The 11,078-nt window shown below is 35.2% G+C and overlaps 1 protein-coding gene across 6 annotated transcripts in view; it reads right to left on the bottom strand.

The window, feature by feature from the left end:
- Positions 1-422: 422 nt before the first annotated feature.
- The window catches only part of ESRRG (estrogen related receptor gamma), a 1,188,946-nt gene continuing 1,178,290 nt past the window's right edge, over positions 423-11,078 (bottom strand). For all 6 annotated transcript variants that reach the window (XM_073628379.1, XM_073628374.1, XM_073628373.1 and 3 more), the window contains 2 exons: positions 8,700-8,969; positions 423-4,121 (listed from right to left, as the gene is read on the bottom strand). In XM_073628379.1, coding sequence (XP_073484480.1) covers positions 3,877-4,121; positions 8,700-8,969 — 515 coding nt within the window. In that variant the 3' untranslated portion in view covers positions 423-3,876. The remainder of the gene's footprint in view (positions 4,122-8,699; positions 8,970-11,078) is intronic.

Below are 11,078 nucleotides of genomic sequence, written 5' to 3'. Positions count from 1 at the left end.
TGAGCATAACCAATTGCATTGTTCTCATCTATCTCTGAGGACCTCAGAGCCATGCCCTTCTATGTTGTGGAGAAAAGGAGAGGGGCAGTGTTCTGTAGTGCTATGTTGTTTATGTTGTTGTTCTGGTACAGAAAAGTGATAGAGTGATAGAGTGTCGTAAGGCTGGAAGTGTGTTTCTGGCAAAATCACCTTGTGAAAAAAATTAACAGACAGCTTGAATAAATAAAACAAATGCAGCCACTGCATCTAAAGACTAATCTAAAAAATATAAAACTTTTGTTTTTGGGTAAACAAACGCTTTAATGTTTTTGGTCTGCCCTACCCTAAAGTGCTAAGAAAATAATGGCACCATATAAAATGATATAACTAAAATGTATGAATGAATTATTCAGGAATAAAAAAATACAACACAAAAACAATCAAAAAGTGGAAGCTTTTTTCTTTTAATATTGCTCTACCATCATCCTGAAAGGCATAATAATTTGACTTACACATCTGAACTGATTGAAGTTACAGAATCATGTCTCCTTTTTGCATTTAACAATATATACAATATAAAATAAATACATTTACACAAATGGACATATTTCTGGAGCACATGGTATGATACACATCACAAAAATATACAGTTGATTGCTTTACAGATGTGAAGCCCATTGATAACATGGTTTTCTTTGTTACTCCGGCTATGTTGCAACTCCTGGTTTATTAAAATTATCATTATCATATTTATCTTATTTTCTATTCATTTATTTGTTCTTTCAATGATCCTTGTACATTAGACTGCCATCAGATGTGTTTTTTTCCTAGGCAGGTAAACAGAAATGTTTCAATAATTAAAATACAATCACCAACCCCTATTTTCTCTTCAACAAGAAAAATAGCAATTTTAAAATTTTATATCCCCTTTTGACATTATTTAAAAAGCAAAACAGTGTAATAAATACAACTTTCCAATTTGATTGAGATAGAGACAAGCAATCACATTGCATTAAATAAGAAATAATAATTTAATTTCAAAATTAAATTAGAACAGTAAATAATAATTTAAATTTTATAATCATACTCCTTTACTCTTTTTCCATACCCCATGTTATTTTTGCTGTGTTGACAGAAACGCAAGTGAACATCTTTCTCGTTTGTTCAGATTTAATGCCCCACTGTCCACATAGCCATTGGACCTAAAGTAGTCATACAACAAGCTGAACAATACCAAGAACTACAATTTGCAGATATTTAATTAGGTCTGGCACACCAGCGATTAAATTATAATTAGCACATTATTAACTTCCAAAGTTTTGAACAGTTTTTGATTTATTGTATTATAGTTAATCTTAATATTCTGAGATATTTGCAGATCGAACCTTGCACGCTTGCATGGAATATATGCATTTCAGTGTGCTTCTAAATGCCACGTACATATGCCTAATACAGTGAAATTGATGTGTACACGATAGTGGTATTTTTTTTTTTGTTTATTTTTATTTTGTTTTTATAATATCTATATATATATATAGTGTTACTGAAACAACATAAAGCTTTAAAATAAAATATTCTAAATATTTAAATAAATAATCTCAGTCTATCAGCACCTTTTGTTTTTGTTGTTTTTTGTTTTTTGTTTTTTTTCTCCCAGGAGTTGTAAAATTTAGTCACCAGGGGGGTGTACCAATTTTTGAATACCTGTCAGAGTTATGCATTTCAAGGTACTCGCCATCTGAATGAATTGCTAATGATGAGTTATCTAGAACCACACTACAGTCACTTCTCTACTGAGAAACCACAATCTACATAATAGTCCTTAAATAGCTAATGGTAGATACACAGTATTTAAAGAACCAGGCTGCTGTGTTTTATCAACCTGTTGTATTCTGGTTAAAGCACACAGAGTAGTAGAGTCTTGGAACTTTTTCAACAAAAAAAAATAAAAATAAAAAAAAAAAAAGTGAAATTAAAGTTTCCAAACAACACAGTGAGTTATTAATATTTGAGTTGATTTCATAAAAGCCATATATACAGCGCTTTAAAATTAAGCATAGTTTAACATAGAAGATATTTTTGGTGTTCCATTAAGAACAGTTTAAAAAAAAAAAATTTTTTTTTTGAAAGCCTCATGATTTCTTGTGGTGTAATTTTACAATTGGATGTTTTGATCTGCAGAGGAGACATAGTTTAGAAGAACAGTATTTCAAGGAAGCCACAGATTAAACTACTCTAGGCTCCCAGGGATTTGTACATCCAATATTTCCTCTAATTCTACCCTGTGTCTAAAAGCGCACGTCACGAGAACCAAACAACCACGAGGAGAACAATACGATAAGCTTTGAAATGCAACTGAGAAGGAAAAAAAAAAATGTGGAAGAAAAGCACAGCAAACAGGAAACATTGAAAAGCTGAACTACATTTCATTTTTTTTTTTTAGTTAGGATTACAATTTTAATTACATTTGTGTACATAGATTATGGGCGTTCACATGATACAGGGAGCAACTATTAACGCTTACATTGGCAGAGCATGTTGATGCATTGCAGGTATTTGTCAGCGACTGTGGCAATTGGGAAAACTGAGGAAGGTACATTAGATTACACCTTTTAACAGTCTCATATCCAAACGGCTAACATGCTGCAACAATACGGTTTGAAAAACCACACTGACTGCTTTAGCTATCTGTATAAAATTGCTGTTTAAAAAAAAAATATTCCTTTGTACATTTATTATTTATATATTTTTTAATCTGGCCAAAAGAGAGTTATTTATATCATACACTTTATTGCTGGCCTTTGCTTTTTTTTTTAACCTGCCATATTAATTTACATTGTTATTATTTTTATGCAAATTAATCAACTTTTTTTTGTATTTTTGATTTTTTTTTTCCAAAGAAACCATACCAGTTTGCAAGCATCCTCATAATTTGAAGTGGTAAACACTTTAGACTACTTATGTACAGTACATCACAGGTGTAATCTAATATTGTAGGAAAAAAAGAAAACAGGTATACTAGGTTTTACACTTTAAGAAACTGAAGGTTTCAAGCCAGACTGGCACACAACATTAATTGCATCCGTGGTAATATGCACCGTCCCTTCATCTATTGCTTGAGTAAGAGACATACCCACATAACAACTGGTTAATGGCTGAAAATTGGTAAAGCTGGTACAAAACAACCTCTGTTTATAACAAGAAAAAAAAAAATTAAATAAAAAAAATCTTTAAAGAGATGTCCTTATTGTTCATTGTTGCTCGAACCAATATGCATTATGCATTTTGTATCATTATATATTAATATTATTATTTTAATTAATATTGCATGAATGAATAAAGCTCAAAACTATTCCCTGAAAAAGTTACGCAGTACCAAACTGAGAAATATCTGGAAGACTTGAAAAACAATAAAGGAATCAAATGGCTAGGTGGCCTAAATGGAGAACAAAATGCAATGAAGCAGCCGATGACATGTCGCTCAGGGTGTCCAATTAGAGACTGCTCCCAAGGAATCTTAATAGCACATTGAGTCATTGTGTTCTGTTGTCATATTATTGAGTTTTTACCAATTCCTTAAGTTTTTGGGGGCATAATAGTCTATTTTAAAGTCAGTGGCATCCTATGAATTTCTGTCCTTTGGCAGGGCTGGCTTCCATCTTTCTCAATTAAAGACTTTTTTTTTTTTATTCTTTTAATTCGTCAGCAGCAAAAATGGGAGAGGAGATACTTCACCAGTAAAATGCAGAGGAAAAAGTGAAAAGCTGCTCCAGTCTTTCTGCTGTTGATCAGTGCAGTCATTTGCTTTAAGTTCGGTACATTGGTTGCCGTCATATTTTTGTCTTGTTTTCTCTTATTCTATCGATGGTGTTATCTGGTCACCAAAGACTCTTTTAGTCAGACCTTGGCCTCAAGCATTTCCAAAAACAGTTTGTGCATAGGAACTTTCCCTTCCAGTTTGATGTTGTAGAAATGTTGCACGGCCTTGGTGGAGGTCTGTCGGAGAAGCGGCAAAGTCATCAGCATCTTGCCGGCTCGGCGAGGGTCTTCAATGTGCTGCCCAGCTTCGTAATCCTGCAGAGCCTCATGTAAGACGTCTTGAAGCTTTTGAACTGCTTCAACGTCCTCTATATGCATGGAATCTAAAAGAAAAAAAAGAAATGTTTAGTTCCTAAATTCACCAAATAAAACTTGTCATTTATTGCTGTTTGTAACCAGTGACAAGTTAGCAAATTGCTATTTTTTATTCTCCCGAATCTATTCATAAATACAAGCTCCTAAAAATCATACAATTCACGTTTAACAATTGTCTAGATATTTGAAAATCGCATGTAAAACATTCAATCCACTTGGAAATATGCAGGCAAATCAATTGAGAAAATTCTCTAAATTTGATCATCAATCTTTGAAAATCAATGTATGGACTTAGAACAGGAATATTCAAGGCATTCCACAACATAACAAACCAATGGCAGCATGGCTATTACTGATCTCCTTGAGTGGAGGGGCAGCTGTGGGCAATGATAAGTCAATGATAAGTCAGAGTGAAGATAAAAAAAAAATGTTACAGAATGCACTTGGAATCGGAAAGGAGACAGTGGGGTTGATTTACTGGAGAGTGCAAAATCTAGTGAAGCTGTGTATGGTAGCCAATCAGCTTCTAACTTCAGCTTGTTCAATTAAGCTTTGACAAAAAACCTGGAAGCTGATTGGTTTCTATGCAGAGCTGCACCACATTTTGCACTCAACAGTTTTAGTAAATCAAACCCAGTATTTAATCTTGTCTTTTACTAAGGAACTTGCAGTATCCCTTTTCATACCTGCTCTTTCAGTCACGCATTTGGTTAACAAACTTAGCAAATGCCCATGGGTTTGCTTTGAAAATAAAATGTTTTTGCCACTGAAACATTTTTCTAACAAGTGCTTCCTTTAGCACATATGAATATTTTTTTAGGCATAGTTGCAGATTTTTTTGTTGCAATAGGATTCGATTTAGCTTTGCTGCTCTCTACTTTGAATCCTAATACATTCCAAGAGCAGGTTTGTGTTGTATTCCTAGAGATAATTGTAAAATAGTTACATATTGAAGCTAAGAAACCCAAAATTATTACAAACTTACAGGAGAATTGGCTGCAGCCGCTGATCGAGAAAAGTTTTCTAACATTCTCCTTCAACAGAATTCAATCAAATTATCAACTTCTGTTGAACAGGGATGGCCAGACACTGATCTAAATTTGGCTGGTCCCTGCTGAACCGACTGAATAGGAGCTAGACCAATGATTGACAATTGATGATGACAATGATGTTCTCATTGGACCTTTTGGTATCAGGTGGCTGATTTTTGGTAAAGGGGAGGAACTAAATGTAAAAAAGTTCCCCAGGCTTTCCTGGATGCACCGCATCTTTTTCTAGTCCTAAAGTAAGCTGCACTGTACATCACTGGCAAATACAATAGGCTGTATGAGCTTTCCATTCAGTTGCAGTGCTTCCTGAACACATAGCGTCCTTGAAAGTGTGCAACACTAGTAACCAAGTCAGAAACATTTGTAACAATAGGTGAGGCCAGTACACATTAAAGTGTCCATATTTAAGTATAACTTAGAACATAAATAACACACAAGTACCAAATGAACAGGACTTTAACAGCAGCAAGATCAGATAAGTAAATATGTCTAATTTTTTGGGGGAAAAAAAAACCATCTTCAATATTGAAAAATTCTTTCTCTCCCTTCATTGCCACAAAAATAATTACTGCAAACTGCTAATTGCAAAATCAATTTAAAAAAAAAAGTATTTATAAAACTAGTCACGCATCCTCTCTGTCTTCCTCTCAGGGGGGCAATTTGGGCAGAAGGTCTCATCTCACTCGAGCCGCGCCAAATCACGAGTCGTCATCCGCAAGTAAGCAAAAGCAATCTGGTTTTTCATTTTTCAGCGCGGCTGAGCCCAGCCTGGGATTGATCGTCGCATATGGCCCCAGAAAACAAACTGTCAATACTTTGAATGCTCCAGAATTTGAACAAATAGCCGCCTGCCCATTGAAGCCACTCATTGCATCCCATTTAACAGATTTTATTGACAGTTTCCTTCTTGTAATTAAAGGGAAAACTACTGGCCAGAAACCAAGATAAAGTTCAGAGAAAGGGTCAGAACAAAAACAGATGGAGGGGCACGGTGTGGCTGTCAATGGTACATGGCATCAGCGCGTGTTATTGACATACAGGTATCTAACGATCAGCGTGTGATTAAACACGGCTTTGTCTACAACTATATGTAAATGCTAAAAGGGACTTAAGGACCATAGGAAATGCATTAGGGTCACACAAAAGGGAAAGAACAAAGCCCAATGATTTTTACTTATCTCATACTGTTGACTGCTTCAGCACTTTTGAGTTTCTTACATGGACTAAATGGTTTTTGTTTAACCCTTCTCATGGTAACTGGCTGCTGTGCTTATTGAAACATATGGTGTCTCGATCTGATTGTCTGGACCTCCTAAATAATGGAGTCAATAGATCTATAATCTCTAATTTTAACAGCTGTTTTAATCAGGTGTGGGAAGCTTTCTGCCATGTCAGTGGAAAACCAAAAGACTTAGCAGGCCCTGACCGCTGAAGGCTTGAATTGGTGATGGTGATTTAAGATGGGTAACTTAAGTGACTACAATTTTTACCATTTATTTGGAACAATATAATCAATGTTAAACTATAATAGTTTATAGCACCTCACAGTGGTCACTGACTATAACAGCTAGGCAAAAAGAAAATGAGAGTTGCCTATTTCAGCCAATCAGATGGTGTATACCATTTCCGAACTTGCGGTAAGAAAACATTTACAGTTAGATTGTAATTGCTGGATATGAGCAGCACATGCAGCAAAGGATGATTTGGGGAAAAGCAAACCACAAATGAAGTGCTTGCCAAACACAGTCATTCACATTTCAAACTTTACTTACATTGTAGTAAAATTAGGTTGGAAATTGATTGGTCACTATGGAAGTTTGATTAGTCACCAGTTTTAATGAATGCTCCTAATTTTGTTCATTTAAATGACAAGATCAGGTTTTGGGGGAAATTATAATACTTTCCTCATAGTTTTGTTGGGCATTTAAATGAACACAAGTTGGGTAAAAACGATTGTTCTACTAAATCAACCCATTAATCTTCTTTCCTTCAGCTTGCCAAAATGATAACCATTTTAAACCTTGCTCTAACCACCTAGTGGCCTTTCACATCCACATTTCATACAAATAACATACTAAATCAGTGTCACATTCATTTCAAAATGTCCAACCAAAATGAGGCACTACTGGTCCTCTTCTTTGCAGATCTGCAGTTTTGTTTTTTTTGCCATATAAAATATCTTCTACTTGCTCTGCTACGTGAGTTAAGCTGAGATAGGTAGGTTCAAGCAACTCCTGCCTTTCATGGTATACAATACCAAATACATATTTTAGCCCTCAGCTCCAGGACTTACTCACACAAAAATGCTGCCACCAGATCCACGCTGTTTCTTTATATATGTAATGTCTCTAGCGCTGCTAAAGAACGTTTGTAATAGCTGTGATGTCATTACTCCTACCAAGAGCCTTTTGCAAGTTCAGGGCACCATGAGGAAATTTCTGTATGTTGCTTTCACCATTTCCAGGAACATTGTGTCCCAAAACTCTGGATGGTTGTGAGTGGTTCTTTGGGTGATGAAAGGAGACTACGGTGTAATGGTATCACCTCCCACAGCTCCTTGATGCCCAATACATATACTCAGCGGACAAGGGGAAGGGGGAGGGGAAAGGGGATTCTCAGTATATAGAATATAAGGTGGAAAAGCGGTTACGTCAGCAATTGTTGATCAGAAGGTAATAATTTGAAAATTAACAATTTATTGGGTATATATTAAAATCAACAGGACATATTGAGGCATTCAGAATTGTGCTTTGTAGAGTGTATTATTATAAACTATTATAAACTCCCCTCCTACAGCTCCTTGATGCCCAACACTATCATATACGCTAGAATTATGCTTTGTAGAGTGTATTATTAAACTATTGCTCAATTTCTAACCAAAAATTCCAGTTCATGACTAAAAGCCTACTACAAGGCACGGCATGGTGGGTAGATGTAACTGGGGACTATATGCATCCATTCAATTCCACCCAGCATCAGTGCCAGTAGTGTAGTGACATCCCCTCTGTAGTCTCTGGAACAAAAAGCGAAGTCTAAATGGCACTTATACTGGCAGGAAGTGGATGTGCAATCTTTATCGTCACACAGCCAGAAGTAGGGTAATCTTCTGCAGCTTGAGGCTTTGTTTACTTAGCAATTATAGACAGGCTGGGGAGATGTGAGGAAAAGGAACAATAGGCCTCAAGCAGCCCATAGATTAGTAATTTTTTTCACTCTACCAGTGGGTTGAATGAAAAAAAAAAAAAAGACTTGCTTCCTCCATCCACATACTTAATGTCACTGGTGGAATCCTCCCCGCTGAGGTTTCCTCGCTGATCTAGCAGGGAAAATCCAAAAGGCTGGTTTTACAGAAGTCAATCGGTACAACTTCCATACAACCAGCCTGTCCATACATGGATCAAATTCAACCAGTTCAGCAGTAAATTTAGGAAAATTTAGATCCATGTATGGCTAGCTTTAGTTCAGGAGGTAACTACATATGCAATCATAATTTTGTAATTAAAGTTGGAGTTCTACTTTTATGCAAAGTGAACCCACCTGAGTTAGCAAGCGCTATAGCTTTGAGAGTTACAAACTCTTCTTTCTCAAGCTTCATGCTTTTGAATTTCTTGACAAGTTGCAGGATGGCATTGTTCAACTCCAGCAGTCCTGCCAATTTTGACAGGTCTTCATCCATGATATAGTCTTCAGCGTAGACCAGTTCATCTTCAAACGAGAGAGACCGGTACACAATGCCCAATATCAAGATTTCCATCCATGCACTCTGCAGAAGACTCATCTGGTCAGCCAATGACAAGGTGGAGAATCCTTGAGGAATAGAAGAAATGAGAAGAAATGTTGGTTAAATTGGAAAGCGCATTTACGCGTTTTCAACTCTTTTGCAGCAGAAGTATTAATAACCAATGTATTTTTTTTTTGTGCTAAACCAAAACTGTTTCATATATGTGTAAATAAAATGACAGATTGGAGAGAAGTACAGTTTTGTCCTGGAATGAGTTGCACAATACTTCTACCTTTAACTACCTGCAAGGGTAGTTATTTGTAATTCCTGGAATTGGGCTTTAAAATGAACTATAGGAGTAGATGGGTATTTTTAGCTTTCTTTATAACATAAAAAAATTCTTTAAAGTCCTTTCCTTTAAAGACTTTCATTGGAAAGTTTACATCTAAACTTTTCCCAGCAGCCTCTGAAAAAATGTCAATACAATGGGTTACCTTTACTTCTGATAATTTCTGCTTCCAGCAGAAATGCTTGCAGCCTACTGGATCTGTACATCCTGATATACACCTTTGCTTCCAGGGGACTGGCTGCTCATTCAGATTAAAGCAGAGCCAGCCTCCTGTCCCTTAACAGCGCCCCCAAGTGGTCACCAAGAAAAGTTTTTTTCACAGCAGAGGTGGATGCATATACAAAGCAGATCATAAACAAGATTTATCTACAATAGAGGTACATTATCCTATTGGCTTTTGTTAGTAGGCTGCAGGAACAACTACAGATATATTAAGTTTAGTGAAAATGCATTTATAATTTAAACACATTTTAGGATCACCAACTACTATACAGCGAATGCTTGGGATCAAGTCATAAATATACTCATTAACACAAACTTGGAGATAAGGAGTTAATAGATGTTCTGTATATTAAACCACACTGTTAATTTGCTCAATCACATTAGAAGCAATACAAGTAGATACAGTGGGAAAATAATTTCTTTGGCTTGTTGGCAAAAGTGCTTAAGTTTGCCAGTTGGCACATAACGAGGACAAGGACTTAATAAAATCATCAAAGGGGATTAGAAATGATTTTCTTAAGGGGGTCTTAAGACGTGTCAGAAGCTTATTGCAAGTGGCCTGTAAGACATTGTACAGGTTCCATGAGAAGAGACGCATTCAGCCTGAACTCATCTTTTAACTCTAGTAAAAGGCATTCTAGTACTATTATCTAGTACTATTATAGTACTATTTTACATGTAGCAGTGCAGTTGGAATATACAGTATATATATATATATATATATATATATATATATATATATATATATATATATATATATATATATATATATATATATATATATATATATATATATATATATATATATATATATACATACACACACACTTTTTTAAACAAACAATGTATTGGTGTCTGTGTGTCCCACTTGGAAGATTCACTCTCGCTATTTATCATGGTGACTATTGTTACTAGGAATGAAAGTAAGGGAAAATCTACAATTTTAAGTTGTCATTAAAAACTGTATATCTTCTCTGACTTTTTGTTGTGTAGCAAGACATCTCCCTAAATGGGACACAAAAAAAAAAACTCAATAGGAGTTTTAACCATTCCCTACTCTATTGAAAACGAAAAAAACCTTCAAATTTTAAGTAAGTCTTTATGGTATTTGTAAAATATAAAAACACATAATATTAAAAATGTACTGTATTAACAGACACACCAACAAAATAATCCCAATAGAAATTCAAAACAAAGCGAATTTAGGGAGATTTAAAAGTTAACCTTTACCTCCAACCACAAATAAAAATGTAAAATGAATAGTAAAAAAAACTATATATATATATATATATATATATAGATATAGATATACATATTATACATATATATATAACAAAATCAGCTTTTTCATCAATATTCTACTTCCAGAGATTTCCCTGCAGTACGCCCCTAGCCTGTGGCTGAACAGTGAAAGGAAAAGCAGCACAGTGACCTACTCATCTCTGACACTTTGCTCTCTTTGCCTATCAGTGTGCTTTTATGTCAGCACATCAACTGATTGGCTCCTTGTAGTGCTTCTTCTTCTCACACTACAGCTGTACAGGAACTGCAGTAGGATGATACCAAGTCACATTCAGGTACTTACACTGCTTACACTTAAAAAGAAAATTTAAAAGAGAAGTAT

This window comes from Aquarana catesbeiana, linkage group LG04, assembly GCF_042186555.1.
Source record: "Aquarana catesbeiana isolate 2022-GZ linkage group LG04, ASM4218655v1, whole genome shotgun sequence".
In the NCBI taxonomy this organism is placed as follows: Eukaryota; Metazoa; Chordata; class Amphibia; order Anura; family Ranidae; genus Aquarana; species Aquarana catesbeiana.
The sequence above is the reverse complement of the archived record's forward strand: the minus strand, read 5'-3'. Positions and strand labels throughout refer to the sequence as shown.